The sequence below is a fragment of the Thamnophis sirtalis genome, unplaced genomic scaffold (genome assembly GCF_051295495.1).
Source record: "Thamnophis sirtalis isolate CommonGarterSnake01/CBP01778 unplaced genomic scaffold, rThaSir2_p1.2 scaffold_11, whole genome shotgun sequence".
NCBI classification, from domain to species: domain Eukaryota; kingdom Metazoa; phylum Chordata; class Lepidosauria; order Squamata; family Natricidae; genus Thamnophis; species Thamnophis sirtalis.
The window spans coordinates 70,049,661-70,066,379 of NW_028261391.1; the positions used below are offsets into that span (position 1 = coordinate 70,049,661).

The 16,719-nt window shown below is 39.7% G+C and overlaps 1 protein-coding gene across 24 annotated transcripts in view; it reads left to right on the forward strand.

Annotated features, from left to right (window-relative positions):
* JAKMIP3 (Janus kinase and microtubule interacting protein 3) overlaps positions 1–16,719 on the forward strand; it is a 105,448-nt gene that overhangs the window by 43,396 nt on the left and 45,333 nt on the right. For all 24 annotated transcript variants that reach the window (XM_087725994.1, XM_087725993.1, XM_087726001.1 and 21 more), the window contains 2 exons: positions 4,184–4,416; positions 13,055–13,552. In XM_087725994.1, the coding sequence (XP_087582120.1) occupies positions 4,282–4,416; positions 13,055–13,552 (633 nt within the window). In that variant the 5' untranslated portion in view covers positions 4,184–4,281. The remainder of the gene's footprint in view (positions 1–4,183; positions 4,417–13,054; positions 13,553–16,719) is intronic.

The window sequence follows — 16,719 nt, forward strand, 5'->3', positions numbered from 1 at the left end:
CAGCCTTCTGACAAGCAAAGTCAATGGGGAAGCCAGATTCACTTAACAACCATGTTCCTAACTTAACAACTGCCATGATTCGCTTAACGAATGTGGCAAGAAAATTTGTAAAATGGGGCAAAATTCACTTAACAAATGTTAATGTCAAATGTCTCATTTATCAGTGGAAACTCTGGGCTCACTTGTGGTCATAAGTCAAAGACTACCTGGAATATGAGCAATTTGCAGACAGAGTTGATCAGTCTGGCCTCCAGGTGAACTTTAGAGCTTTGGTATGTCAAAGAAGCGGAACTTCAGCAATCAATTAACATTTTTTAAATCCCTTTCAGCTGATAGATCTTGATGGTACGAATTGGGTATCTGAGGAAATGAGTATCACAACCTCTGCAGTTGACCTCTTGATGCTGATTAAATCAAACACTTTTTTGACCCCTTGGCTAAGGAGGATAAATACCGCCGCTTTTCTTTTAGAAAGGATGTTTTTCCCAAGGGAAATCCTAAAGGAGGTGATAATAGGATCTTTACTGAAGAAGACTTCCTTTGACCTGAGTGGCATTTAGAGGTGGGGAATTCCAACACCAGCAGTTCCACAAGCGGCAAAATCTTTTTCTTTCGCGAGTTTCTGTTTCCCTGCAAACAATGTTGAGAAAGGCCACCGAGAGACATGGTGGAGCTGAGCTGGGGGTAACGGTGCATGTGGGCTCAGAGAGGGCTCTGAGTGCTGCCTCTGGCACCTGTGCTATGGGTTCACCACCACTACTATAACCTTTTCACCACAGATGTGCAACATGTTGGGGTTTGATAACAGCATGTCAGGTTTTGGGAATATGTGGGTGACTCCTAGTGGTTGTGGGAAAGGGGAATACTCAGAGCGAGAAGCATACATATTCAGAGAAAAACTATGCTCTTTAAAATCCTGTCCATGATACAATTCCTCCCTGTCCCCATGCTTTCTCCTCCATCGTATTCAGCCTTAAATTATTAATATTTAATTTTAACCTTAAATTTAATTAGGACAAATGGCAGTAAACATAAAAATGTCCAAAAAAATCTATCTTAATCCTTGGGCTAGCGCAGCATTACAGATTTGCTTTGAGGGTGGTGATAATTTGCCTGGCCAAACTAACCCCTCAGCCTCCCCTACATTGGGCCTGTCTTCAATTGTGCTGCCAACTTAATTGCCCCTCTCACTTTTGCCCACAGACTGACCGATACCCCCAGCACTCAACTCCACTGGAAGGGGGGGAATCCCTTCCTCTGCTTCCCCCCCCAAATTCTCCACCTTCCCCACTCCGTGTCTCTCTGCTCCTCGTCTTTCCTCTTAAAGCTCACCTCCTAAAGGAGCTACGTCCCCAAGGCCGAAACAGCCTTTTGGCAAAGGGTGGAAACTGAACAACTGGTTTTTCCAAGGTCAGGTTGGTCATCATGGGAGGCTCATCCCACATGTGCAGCAGAGCTGGAGAACAGGGCTGGGCTGTACCTCCACCACAGCCAACATGACCCTGGGAGAACCAGTTGTTAAATTATTTGAATCCCACCACTGGTTGTAAGTCATTTTTTCCAGTGCTGTAACAGTAGAAGACAACCTGTATTTCATATGTTGGGCAGGCAAGGAAGAAAAGGAAACAATTTTTGTTGTGACTCAGCAGAAGTTTGCTGCGAGTTGAGTCAGGATGCAGGAATGTTGCTCCAGCTGTTGCTCGTTAGTGTCGTCTTCTGGAGATAAAAGGACTGATGGTGCCACGCCCTGGTTGCAGAAGTCAACCTTCGTTCGTTCATGGTTCGTCGTTCATCGGTCGTGGTTTGTTTGTCAGAGGCACTTGGATAAGTGATTTGCTTTCTGTAACCCTGATTCAAAGAGACACTTGGAGAAGTGATTTGCTTTCTTTCTGTAAACCTGGTTTTGCTGTAAGAGCTCTTTGTTTTTGCATTCTGCTGTGTAACCTTTTTGCCAGAGACTTTATTTATGTTTATTTTGGGCTCACAGCCAGTATGAGCCAGGACTGATAAAGTTATTTCCTTTTAAGTCTGTCTGACTGTCGTCTGTGAATCAGTGAAGAAGGGGAGGGGTCAGAACAATTTTTTATATTCTAATGTAGGAATTCTTTTTTAAAAAACCAGCTATATAACTTTTGAGGGGAAACTACAGCTTTAAAAAGAGTTTCAAATTTCATAGAAATCAGTGTAGGGTTTTTGGAACAATGCTACTTTGTAATATAATTATTATGTCTTATTAATGAAATAATTAAGCAGAACAACCAAGACGGAAAAAAAAGAATAGAAACCCATCCGTTGCAACTTCACTGAAGATCATGATCTTCCAAGGAAAAAGCAAACTTTATTATATGCCGTAACTGTTAAATTGATATTAATATTGTGGTATATTTTTTTCTGTTTGCATTTTGATTCTGTCTCCAAGCTTGCTTTTTCATGCATTGAAGTTAAAGGATCATCCAAACCTTGAAACTGATCTTAAAAACTCTGTTTATATAAGATCTGGATGGATGCTGGGATTTCTATGTTTGGTCAATTGTTGAATGATAGCAATGAGTTTTTAATCATTTTCTCCATTCAATGATAAATATCATTTGTCTTTTGCCACCCCCTGGCAAGATTTATAACTACAACATTTATTGAGGTTTCTGTTTGGGACATTGGGACCCTCAGCTTCAAAACAACTGAACCAGACATTATTATCAAAGCTTATGAGAGTAAAAGTCCCAAACTTAACCTTTAGGAGTACTGTTGTTTATAAATCAATTTGATGCACACATTTTAAGGACTGAAATAAGGAATTAAAGATCCTTGTTTTGTCAAAAATTTTAACAAATCTAAGATTTTTAAACAGCAACAATAACAATAACTCTTTTGTCAAGTACACTGTGTCCAAGTTCAAGATAAGTTGTGTATAATATGAAATATAAGATAAAAATTCAATTTTTCAGCAGCAGCCAGAGATCAAAAAGGGAGGAGCGTATGAAAGTTTAAGACCTCCTCCTCCCTATTTCTATGTGAGAATATTTTGGTTGCATCCTGCGCTCAAATCACTATGAGACTCAGAATAAAATCGCTTTGTAGATTATAAAACCAAGTGGTGACAGATTTCAATATTATATTGGTTTTGTATTGGAACTTAATTCATTATAAATTAAGGATGGACAGTCCTTTGGATCTGAAGGGATAATGTGCCCATAGCACCCACCAGCCAGAGGTGGGTCCCTTCTGCTTCGGATCGGATTGGCTGAGTAGGTAGTAACTTGGCCTTCCACCACCCTGAATCTTGTTTTTTGCTTCTGTGCATGTGCAGAAGCATTTTTTTTAGTACCGCAAATGCGTGCATAGCACACAAAGCCCGTGAGCGCACTGGCAGTATCAGCAGCCAGAACCACCCCTGGCATCAGCCGTTCCTGGTGGCAGGGGTGCCATCTTTTTTTCTTTCTTTCTTTCTTTTAGCATCAGAGAGAGGACAGCCATGAAGGGCAGCTGAATTCTTCCAGAAAAAGAAAACTTTGCAAGGAGTTTTTGGTGGGTGCTTCATAAACACTTATGCTTGCTCCCAACCACTGTTTCCTCCCTTTGGATCTGAAGCTCTGAACAGCCCTAAAATAAATCATACAGAAGTGGAGTTTGCTAAAATGGCTGTCAATGAGGCAAACAAATTCACAGGGCTTTGGATGGCCCTGTTTAAAATCCCAGAAAAATACCAAAAATACCATTCCAAATTCCTGCAAATTCCCCCAGTTACAGCCTTTAGCTTGCTATAGCCTTTTAATACTTGAAAAAACTTTGTTGGGAGACCACCTGGCATTTCTGATCAATAGTGTAGTGAAGATGTTTGATCCCACTCTGAGTGTGGTTTTTTCCCCTCAATCCTTTTTGTTCCTTTAAGCTCAGTGTATGCTAGAAACAGTCTTCCTTGGATTCACCACAGTGGTTGTAAGAGCTGCGGTGGCGCAGTGGTGAGAGTGCAGTACTGCAGGATACTTCTGCTGACTGGCTGCAATTTGGCAGATCGAATCTCACCAGGCTGAAGGTTGACTCAGCCTTCCGTCCTTTTGGAAGGCTGATGGGTAAAATGAGGAGCCAGATTGTTGGAGGAAATATTGTGACTTTGTAAATCGCTTAGAGAGGGATGTAAAGCGGTACAGAGGTCTAAGGGCTGTTGCTATTTCTATTCATGCAGGGAACTGAAACCATGTCGTGGAAGAGAATCAAGGACTAGATGAGAACGGAAGGTTCTTTCTGCCTGGGCCTTTATCCCTCTCGCCAGACCGTCTCACGATGTCAAAGAAGGGTGCCAGCTTTCGAGCTAAAGGAGAAAAACCGGACGCTTTGGCCGCCTTGCAAGCTGCTAATGAAGAGCTCAGGGCAAAGCTCACAGACATTCAAATTGAGCTTCAGCAAGAAAAGAGTAAGGTGTGTACCTTTCCCACTTAATTTTCCCTCCTAAGGGTCCAGCCACTCACTTCTCTCATAAGTAAACTCTGCAGGTGAAAAATAATGCAAGATAATCTGTATTGTCACTTTTTGTTGTGTGAACACACCGGCACACATTAAAAAATGAAATTTTGATGCCAACTCTCAAAAGAGACCTCATACCCATACATACACATGCACATACATATGCTACACACACACACACACACACACACACACACACACACACACTAATCAGTCCATTTTGAATACAGAGCAGAAAACAGAGTTTTGAGAGTTAATAAGGTTGATATTATATGGTATAAAGGTTCTTTCAGAATCTGGATGTTCTGCTTCGGATACACACAAAACCTCCTCCCAGAAGGTAGCAAAGAAAATCCAGTCATGGAGAGGATGTGCAGCATCTCTGACAATACTGCAGACTCTTGTCAAGCAGTGCTTAAATGCCATGTCCTGGACAGAAGGAAGTGAATTTCTGACAATCTTTTCTGCTGTCCTCACCACTTTCTTCCTGTCTGAAACAGTAATATCTCCAAACCACACAGTACTACCCTGTTTCCCTGAAAATAAGACCCCCTCAGATAATAAGCCCAACCAAGCTTTTGAGCGCATGCGCTAAAATAAGCCCTCCCCAGAAAATAAGCCCTTCCTGAAAATATTGCAACATAGCAGCAGCCATGAGGTGACCATGCTCTCCACCTCCTGCACCTCAAAAATAATAAGACCTCCCCAAAAATAAGGGCAAGTGTTTATTTCGGGGAGGTGTCAAAGGGGGTCTTACTTTTGGGGAAACACAGTATGACAGGATGCTTTCAATCATCCCTCTATAGAAAGAGATAAAGACAGGAGAAGGAAGATGTGCTCTTCTCAGATGATGCAGAAAATGAGTTGCCAGGAGTGGGCTGCTGGGGATTCACAGGCGTTCAGGATAACCTCTAAGATTTTGTGCAGTTCTGAGAACCCCCAAATCTCACTCCTGGTCTGCCCACGCCTCCCATAAGTTCCCAAGCCACCCATTTTGGATGCAAGTAAGTGCAGGGCACATGTGAAGCCTTGGGGAGGGCAAAAAATGGGCCTACTGGAAGTTTGGAAAGGCTGAAACCAGAGGGCCTCAGAAGCCTGGGGAAGCCATTTTCGCCCTCCCAGACACTCAAGGAAAGCCTCCAGAGCCCAAGGAAAGCAAAACAAAAAACAAAAACCCACGGCCATGGTGCAGAAGGGTGACAAGGCCACCTCCACAATGGCCATGCCCCCCCCCAAGCAACTGGGCAGAGAACCCCTTGCTAAAAATTTTGAAGCCCATCCCTGGGTGCTACTGTGCCCACTTCACCAGTGTTGAGTGACCAAGCTAAGATGCTGGTCAGCTGCACTGCCAGAAATTTGATACCACTAACTACCTGGATTATTAATACCCAGAGGTATATGGCTATGCCTGCCTTTTCTGAAATCAACAGTGGTCTCTTTTGTTTCTCCTACATTTAAAACCAGGCCGTTTTCGTTATACCAGTTCATCAGACCTTCTATCTCCTCCCAGTAATCGTCTTCATTATCAGCCTGAATAAAGCCCACCAAATAGATGTTGTATTGTAATAGCATAAAAATCCAATTGCAGAAAGAAGCGGTGAACTTTAAACAAAGTCTTAGCCCCCAATATTACTCTGGAGGAATGAAGTCTGAAGATTGGTTTGGATCCATTCTTTATAGAATGTGCATTTTGATCAATTATTCAGTGCATTCTCTAATTGCTCCCCGTTGGAGGCAAAACCAGCTGCATTGTCAGCATGCTCTGTACATCAAGGAGTAGAACTGCCAGGATGGTCTTGGAAGGGGTGGGGGGGCATTGAGGTAAATCCATTTGCAGAACACATCTGATTTGCTAATTTGGCCATTTCTCTAGGGCTTCTGGTGCAGGGTGAAGCTTGAAACATGTGTTTGTTTTTTAGAATAATGAACCAAAGTTGAAGATGTATTTTGGTAAATATTTGTTTTCTCTGCAGACTGAGTGTTTTCATGAAATTTCTGTATTGCTCCGTCTCTGCTCCAGCTGGGTTGGGTCACAGCTTCTTCTAGATTTGGAAGTAATAACCACACAGTATAAACCTCCTACAGTGGTGGGTTCCGGATTGAGTTCCAACCAGTACAGTTGGAATGGTCCCAGAGTCAGCACATGCATGTGTGCGGCACGCGAGCACACATGTGCATCATGCGTATGTGTTCTAGCGTCAAATGATGCTTCTGCAAGTCTCCATGATGCTCCAGCTGCTCCATGGAGCGTTGTGCAGGCGCTGTACGTGCCATGTGTGTGCGCAGAAGCACCAAAAGCTTAAAGCACAGGTAAGGAGCTAGAACGGTACCCGGTACTCCAGGCAGGATCCCGTATGCCCGTACCAGGGTGTACCATCTGCAACCCACCACTGCACTCCTAGCTTTAGTCCAGGAGAGATGAGAAAATAATATAATAACATGAAGCAGCAGTGAAATCATATTCAAGAATGCTGAAATATAACATAACCCAAGATGGCACTTGAAGAATATTCAAGAATAATGAAGAGTACATTTTGTCAAAGAAAGACATTAAGTCCTTTTTGCCAGTGGGAGACCCCCAAGAGAATGCAGCAGATGGGCTCCTTCAAACAGGGGTAGGATTCAAAAAATTTAGCAACTGGTTCTCTGCCCGGTTGCTGGATAGGCATGGCCATGCCTGCATCATGGAGGGGGGCATTTTCACCCTTCCCAGGCCCCGGAGGCTCTCATTGAGCCTCTGGAAGGGTGAAATAGGCCTTCCCCAGCCTCCAGAGGCCCATTTTTCATTCTCCCAGAGCCTCCACACAGGCCCTGCACTTACCTGGCATCCAAATTGGGCTGCGTGGATATTCCTGGGAGGGAAGGTGTGGGTGGGGCCAGCCAGTCCTCGCAACTACCAGTTCAGCAAACCTGATGTAAAATTAGCATCCAGTTCGCCCGAACCAGTCCGAATCAGATAATCCCACCGCTGCCTTGAAAGCTAGCAACCATGCACTGCCCTCCCAGTTAGGTCTGAATTGAAGTTCCATCTCGTGGTAATTTTGACTAGCTTACATAAACTCTGAACAACCATTACTCACACCCCTTTTTGATGGCCTCCTGTAACTAGAGTTTGTCAAGGACCAGATCATCTTAGCTTGGGTTTGGAATACTTTGTCTGTTAAAATGGGCCCATCAAGATTAAGGAGCATTTGTTTACATCATGTGGCAGTGGAATCATCTCATGGTTCAGTATTTGTTTATGTCAAGTGATAATCAGATCGCCTCAAAATTGCAGAACGTTTGTTTATGTATGGTGGTAGTGAGAATTTCAGAGTTAAGAAACAGCTGTTTCCCAAGGTTTCTGGATTGGCAATACAAGATTTTTATAAAACTAGAGCAGCACTATGGATAAGGACCCCACAATAGTATTTGTAATGTGGAAACCTATTTTATTCTATTGATTAGCATAGGATTAATATCATTACTGTCCATGGAAAATGGGCTCTTGGATTTGATCTTGAACTCTATAAAAAGTTCATTGTAGCATTTTATTCCTTGCTCTTTTTTCCCCTTTGGCTCAAGTAACTGCCCCCCCCCCCTTTTAACCATATTTTCTTTTTTCATGACTTGCAAAATGAAATAATTTTTGTGGAGGTTCACAGTTCACTAAACAGTTTTGTGGAAGTTATTCCAATTCATTGGATTTCACTTGTCTTCTACATGTTTCCATTGCAGTTCAGTTATATCTCCCTGCTCTTTAACTGGAAGAAAGTTAAAATGTTGGACATGGAAAGTGAATGTCTCTTTCATTTCAAAATCATTGCCCAAGCCACCCACTGTTCTTCAGAATTTACCATATTTTTCAGAGTAGAAGTATAATACACACCTGAAGTATAAGACACACCTAGATTTTGGGGAGAAAAACAAGAAAAAAAAAATCCACCTCTTCCTCCCAGCAATTTGCCTCCTGGCAGCAAACGGCCCATTTCAGTTTCAGTTTCAGCACAGCCTGATTAGCACAAGCAGCTGATTGTTGGGCCTCCCATTTTCAGCCTCCTCACACCCTGTTTCTGACTCTGTGTGCCCCATTTTCCGCCCATTCTGAGCAGTGGGGATCAGAATGGGTGGAAAATTATGCACGTGGAGGCTGAAAATGGGGCATGCAGAGGCCAAAAATGGGATGCGGAGGCCAAAAATGGGCACACAGAGGCAGCAATAGGCAATGGCAATCGCTGCAGCCTGAAACAGCTGATGGTCGGGAGGCCGATCCAACCAACAATCAGCTGCTTGTGCTAATCAGGCTGTGCTGAAACGGAAACAGGCTGTTTGCTGCAAGGAGGGGAATTGCTGGGAGGCAGAGGCCAAAAGGTGGGGCTGGTGGGTGGGTGGGGCTACATTCAGTGAATAAGACGCACCCAAATTTTCACCCACTTTTATGGGGGGAATTTATGCTCCAAAAGTATTATAATCCGAAAAATACAGTAGTTTTCTACCTCATTTCATACACTTTATTCATAATTCCTCACTACTCTTTTACCATCGTGTCCATTCAGCTCCCCAACTGCTAGACAGGATGAATATAAAGTAAAACAAATTCTGATTCTTATAAATGTCTGTATACGTGTATGTGAGTTAATGCATATATGTAAGTACATGCAGTACTACATTGATTGGGTTAACAAGTGCCATCTGAATATGCAGATTGACATTTCCCAGAATTTTTTGAAATTGTAATCCAATCCGTTTAGAGCGGGAGTGTCAAACTCCCGGCATCATGGCGTCGTCATGTGATGCATTGGGCCTCTTTTCCCTTCGCTAAATCTGGCGGGGGCAGGGCCAGCACATGACACGTCTGGCCTGTGGGCCGTGAGTTTGATACCCCTGATCTAGAGGATGTGTGATCAAGAAAAGCCAGTATTAGTCACCATCTGTAAATTTACCTTATAAAAGAATCCTAAATATTTTAGGGAAGAACATACTTGAGCATATTTGAACAACCCAATTCAGATTTAAGAATTAAATACTAGATACTACTTTTTGAGGAATTAAAAGCATCTAGGTGCTTTGCAATTCACATATATTATCCCACTATTTCCCACTATTCCTCTGCAAGTTCATCTTAAAACTTAAAGCATTATCCCGTCCAGTTGTAACAGTTACATAGATTAAATAAAAGCTATTTTAGATTACAGTATTGATTGTATTGGACATTGCTATAACTGGCGATATAATCAGCTTGCACAGCAAGCCAACTTGTCACTAATGAAAAATAAGCCATCTGTTAGAGTTAGGCATATCTTGCATGTTGTTAATACCAGCTGCAGACAAGCAGTTATAGGCCAGTGTTCTGAAATTATGCATCTCTTCCAATTAGGAGTTTTAATGTGAACTCCAAATTCTTGTACAAATTATATTTTGAATAACTCAGCAGCGTTGTAGTATTAAACTCCTGCTTGCAACAGTTTCATTCCTAACAGGACACTACTAAAAGACCATGTGTATGTTATTTAAAAGCATGACTCAAGCAAGTCATATTTTCACCTCTGGCACTATTTATTAACTGTTGACAAAGCTCGGGATTGTTCCTTATGAAAATGAAATTGGTTTCTGATATTGGAAAATAGGAAAGTGCATGAATTCTGATATTGGAGGAATCAGCTGGTTATGAGATCTTCCAGGAAGGGTAAGAGGGCAGAAGATACACCCAGTCTTGTTATACCCTACTAGTCTGATTTGGAATTTTACCATATATAGAATTCATATCACATTTATTTTGTTGACTGCTTGCCATTGGAGGAATTCCCTACCCCCCCAAAAATTAGGAGGCTTTGATGTCAGAAACTCTGAAAAAGGACTTAGGGTATCCCACCTACACAAGTTTCCTTTGATCTTTTGTGAACTGGGGATTATCACTCTGCCAATTGAATCATAAGAATTTTCCTTTTTTATATATAAATTTTTTATTGTTTTTATTAAACAAGAACGCACACACAAAAAAAGAATCATCTTTCATTGCATCTTGTAGAAAGCGTGTCAATTGGTTACAGGAACATTTCGTGTGTTTCTTCCACAATCATTGTATATATTTCATTCAGGTTGAGTTGTACATTTTAGAATTTATATATTTTACTATCACTGTACCACAATTTTCATTTGATTACGGTTACTTAAACATGATTTTCCCCCCCTAAGATCATTTATATTTGAAGACACAACCACCTACTGGCATACTTTCGCAATCATAATGAATCTGCCATAACTTTACATCCTTATAACATATTCTAAAAGAAAGTCAGTTAGGAGAATATCTAACATTCCCTCTCCTTTCCCCCTCCCCTCAACTCACAAATTAACACTTCTGTCCATTTTACTTTTACTGGTACAACACACCTGTATGTATCATTAAATATTATCCATTAACATTTCTTTGTTATTGTAGTTAACTAAAAATTATTTACTATTTATCTCACCTCTCCTCTCCACAGGCCCAAATAAGATTATACCTTCATAACCATCTCTAAACAGAAATTTATTAATAAGATTTATAGGTCTTTTCCCTAAGTCCCAGATTAGTTAATTACGTATTAACAAAATAAACATTTAAAATCTAAGACAATCTAAGAGATGTTAACATTTCTACTTAATAATCACCAAAAGTATGCATTAACATTTCCTTCTTCTTCTTATAGTTAAAAGAAAAAGAAAAATCAATTGTTTGCTATTTGTATCACGTCTCCTCTCTTCTGACCCAAATTATTTATACCCTCATAACGAGATTTAAACAAAACTTTGCAAAATTTATACCTCTTTTCGCCAGATCCCAAATTACAATTTATGGCCCGGTTATTTATCCTAATTAAGGTTATCATTTCGTTATTAATATCATCGTAAATTATATGTTAATGAATAAACATTCAATGATAATCTAAAACAGTCTACAAAATCCTAAAATCCCTACTTATTGATCATCAAAAATTAGCTAACTTTTTATCATCAACTAACATCATCAACCAGTGTCCTTCCAGTAGCAAAATGGTCTTTTCTCTCTCACCAGCTGTTGTGTCAATTCTCTTTTCAGCACCTTTCCAGAGTTTAGAACTTCTCTCCGCACTTTGTAGCTTGGAAGATCTCTCATGTAGTTTCGTTGCCATTGAATTGTTATTAATGTAAGCTTAACTTTGTTTATCAAACTTATTTCTTGATAGATTTGTTTTCTTAACTCCATCCTTTTCGCTCTTTTTTTTTTCTCCTGCATCTTGGAATTTGGGATAAAGCTCCAAATTGTCAAAGTCACTTTTCCAGCTTCCCTTCTTTCCACTTTCACTCATATTTACTCCATCAATAAGTTCATCTAGCATCTTGTCTTTGTTTTCTGTATTTTCATTCTCTTCTTTAATTTCTGGGGCTCCAACCCCAATATCTTTTGCTGTGATACCCCATAATCTGTCCCATTTCTTGTCAAATCTCTCAAATCCTTCTAGAATATTTTGAAGTCAGCCAGAATGTTTTGGATTATTAAGTTTTCTTCATCTGAATATTGAATATCTATTTTTCAAAATAAAAAGAAATGTAAAGAAAAAGAAAAAGAGGAATCTGATAATTACTGCCACTTTAGCCTGTCAAATTTTTTTTGAAGAATATATCTATGTTTATTTTAAATCTTAAGCCCAAGTTCTTTTGTGTTTTTCAGAGTAGAAGGGTTCTTAATTTTTTTCTTTCCTTTTCCTTCTCTTGCCAAAATATTTTCCAAGAGCACCTGCAAAACACTGTTCGTGCCCTTGAGTCTTTATCAGGTTTTATAAACAAGTTCCACACCCTTCCATTGCAAAGTGAAGTCAAATAGGAATAAACAAATGATACATTGTTTCAAAAAAACCTTCAAACTCAGGCTTCCAAATGGCAGATTCAACCATTTTTTTCCACTTTTTCTTTAGGTATCTTTAATATAATTTTATAACAAATAGAAGGAGAAATTTGCTAAAATAAAAAAAGTTTTAGTTTAAACCAAAAAAAATTAAAGTAGTAAAAAAAATACAGGAAAAAATATTCAGTCCATTCACCTCAAGTGGAGAAACAGGAAATGTTGCAATCACTTCAATCCACAAAACATTGTTACAAGCAAGAGCGAAAAACTTTCTAAGGCAGTCCAATAGGGATTAAATTCGCTGCTTTATTCTTACTTAGAGGACTAATTTATCTTTTTTTAAAAAGGGTTTCTTAGGGCAATCTTCTGAAAGTAAAAAAAAAAAAAGTCTCATCAGATGGAACACTTTCACTTTTTCTTTCCTTCCAGAGCCGTCTCCGACTTTGTCAGCCTGGGGGCTGCCTGTTTGCTGCCGATTGGAAGCGTTTCCCTTGGGTCGATCAGGGACTTTGCGGTGTCCCTGCGATCAGCAAGGTTTTGTCTTCCCAGTCACCATCTCTTTGGGACCATCCAGCAGCAAAAGTGTCATCGGCGGACTCGGACTGTCGAGTCCACATGATGTATCATCGCGGCGTTGGCTCCTCCGTCCAGAATCATAAGAATTTTCTATAGTACATGGAATAATGCATATAACTCTGTGGTAAAATGCTGTATTAACACACTGAAGGCTCTTTCCTTGTCTTTTAGGCCAGCAAATTGGAGAGGGAGAAAAACCAAGAAACTAGGCAGATTAAAGAACACGAACAGCATAAAAACACAGTCATTGTAACGGAACTCAAGGCTAAACTTCATGAGGAAAAAATGAAAGAGCTCCAGGGTGTTCGCGAAGGACTTTTGAGGCAGCATGAGGCTGAGATTCTTAGAGTTATCAAAATTAAAGATAATGAGATTCAGAGACTCCAAACCTTACTTAACGCTGTACGAGATGGGACACCTGACAAGGTTAAGACGGTGCTCTACTCTGAAGCAAAAGAAGAGGCCAAGAAAGGATTTGAAGCGGAGAAAATTAAAATGCAGCAGGAAATTTTGGAACTGAAGGGGGCAAAGAAACAAGTGGAGGAAGCTTTATCGGTAGTCATTCAAGCTGACAAAATAAAAGCAGCAGAGATAAGGAGCGTTTATCACCTACATCAAGAAGAAATCACCCGAATAAAGAGAGATTGTGATCGGGAAATTCGCAAGCTGGTATGCAGTTTTCCATCATTTTGATGATCTTAATAGGAATGTAAATGTTCTTTCCTTGTTGTTTATACTAACAATAATTTAATATAGATGGCCATTTAATAAGGGGAAGTGAATGTTGTTTCCATGTTTACACTAAAAATGATTTAATATAGATGACCAAACATCCTCCTTTTGGACAGCTAATCTAGATAGATCCTTCAGATCTTTTATCCAATGCTAATGAAAAGCTCATTAGATGTGGTTATCTCTGCAATGGATGCTCTGTGACCTTTTGTCACAAGCTGTCTCTGGCTGAAAGATTTGATTCTGGTCGTCAATTGCATTGTTGCCATGTCATCTGCTCCAAATTATAATTAATTCCATCTGGATTATGAGCTCCACACAAAAATGAGTTAATATTCTGCAGAAGTTGGGATTCCATTCTAACTTGAAAAACAGGCATGTGATATAAGCGTAAGGATTTCTTTTGCACTTCTTGTATTGTGTATTGATTATGTAAATGATGACATTTCTTTTTCAGCTTCTTGGGTGTGCAGATTTTACTTGCATTAGTTGCTTCTACTGTTCTTATCATGGAGTAATAGGAGTGAAGTGTCTGAATTATATAGTAGGGAAAGTGTTTGAACAATGGCATTTGCTCTAGTGGCATTGCTGATAGTGTCAGATCTGGAAATAAAATATTGTTTTATAAATTAAAAACTTTTAAATCCCTACTGAAATATAGTATATCTATTTCTATCTTTAAAATTTTGTATTCTATTAGCAAGTGAGTTGATTATGTTGGCAAAACCACAGAATGGTCTCCAGATCCAATATTTAAGTTAAGCATATTCACTTCAAGAATTTCAAAATCATTTCACAAGCTAATGTAAAAGAAATAATTACCATAGAATTCAGTGAAACTTATTAAATAAAGCATTGCTTGATGGTGGCCACTGAATTCAAGCTGAGTGGATTCATGTGTGATATTTTATAAAACTATAAAGTACTTACATAGAGCATAGAGCTAGACATGTTTTTATGGAGCTAAATCCACGCCTGTAATTTCTTTCTATTCTCCTGCACATTTAAATTGCACGTATTTTCCATATAGAAAAATAAGTAATTTATAATAACTCTTACTTTTTTTCAATTTCCAGATGAATGTATTTTCATTACATAAATTTGCATAAATCATTCAAAGTACTTTTGAAAGGTTTAAAGTGATATCTTTGGATAATGTGTGTGTGAGATGTTTTGTGTTTATTTTTCTTTCCTCCCCAACAGGTGTTTAATTTTCAGATTTTGGGATTTTAATTGTTATAACAATTACGGTATATTGAAGTTGTTAAAAAATATTTAACTATAAGATTCAAAGTGATGAGATCCTCTATTTTGGGAAACAATTTTAATTTTAATGCACTACCTAGGATAAAATAGTATAGTTTCTATAACGGGAGTTTATAAAGGAATAACATTGACCATTGGCAATCAAATCCAATTTGTGAAATGCAAAAGCAAAAAGGGAAAACTGTTACTGGTGTACTGTCTCTATTTTTCATAGTTATGTTCTGCTGTAATGTATTCTTTAGCATGAATTTAGGCAACCTGAAATGTAGAAAAAGCCATGTACAAGGAAGGAAACAGAGAATAAGCTATGATTTGTCCCATCAGTGTTTTTTCACCTCTTCCCTTCATAATCATTATTGTCAGGTTGAAGCACGGAGGATACATTGGTAACATCATATACTGGGATCTACAGTGTGAAGAGTGAAATTGTGACAATGAACGTTTTCTACCTCAGAACTTTGCCCATTACTAATACGCTAATCCTGTTTCATCTGATATTGCCTGAATTAGAATGCTATTTAAAACTGTAGCTGTATCTTTCAACTGATCAATATTGCTTTATGGTTTTCAATGGATTGCAGTTGCTGGGATGTCAAGTCAGTGGGATCGTCTCCTCAGCAATGATTAAGGCTGTTCTCATCAGCACCAAAGAAGCAGAAATAGTTTCTGTGTCATCGGTATAATTTGTCCAATTTCTATACTTCCCATCACATTTGCATGACATTAAACAGTTTACAAATAAACATAATCCATAATTTGTACTTGAAATGCTTCATTTTGTTGAGTTAGGCAAAATGAAAGTCTCAACTGTGTGAGGTTCACCTCCTGATGAATATAAGAGCAGATGTTATTTTCTTGCAAGTGGCTTTTCTTTTTTCAAAAAGATGGGGGGGGTTCCTCAACATTAGCATAACATCTCTAGGAAGCGTTGGAAGCCTCCCATTAAAAAGCCTTGATTGGCTTTTCAAGATTAGCCAGAGTTGGTTAAGTGTTGCCACCTAATCTAGAGAAGAGTTTACTTCAGTCTGCCCTGTGACCAATATAATAGCTCCCTAGTTGTGGTACGGGACACGGTCCTCAGTGGTGGAATTCAAATAATTTGACAACGGGTTCTCTGCCCTAATGACTGGCTGGGTGGGCATGGCCAGCGGATGAGACAGGCAGCACTTGGCCTCCTGCACTCCCCTGAGAGCAAAAACGGACCATGGGGGGTATTGCCCTCACCCCATTTTGTGCCTAGACCTCCCTGCAACCTCCTGGGAGCAAAGACTGGCCACGGGGGGGAATGCTGCATCCCCCACTTGCCTCATTTTGGGCCTAGTAGGGCTCCCTGCAATCTCCTGGGAGCAAAAACAGGCCGCGGAGGGACTCCTGGATGGGGCGGGGCAGGAAGGGGTGGGGCCAGCCAGCAATTTAACAACTGGTTCACCCAAACGTGCCTGAACTGGCTGAATCCCACCACTGTGTGTCCATAAATTATCTCTTTTTTCCCAAATATTTAATATTTTCCTAATCAAACTCTTTTTTTTTTGTAACTGCAGATCTGGTACTGATTTCATAAAGTACCAAAATTGTATTTAAAAATGTCTTCATGTGCAAAGACTGTACAACTACACAACTAATTATATGTTTCAGGATAAGTATGAGATTAGATCAGTTTGGAAATTCTGAGGTGAGACTTTAGCTCTTATTAAACAGTGTTATTGAATCTGTCCCACGTAACAGTCTTTTGCCTTGCAGTGGAATAAAACACATATATTCTTAGTGGCTTAGAATGGTTTAAGTCCTGAATTTCCATATAAAAAGTATCTCTGTCAGGAAAAACATCATTCTTTCAC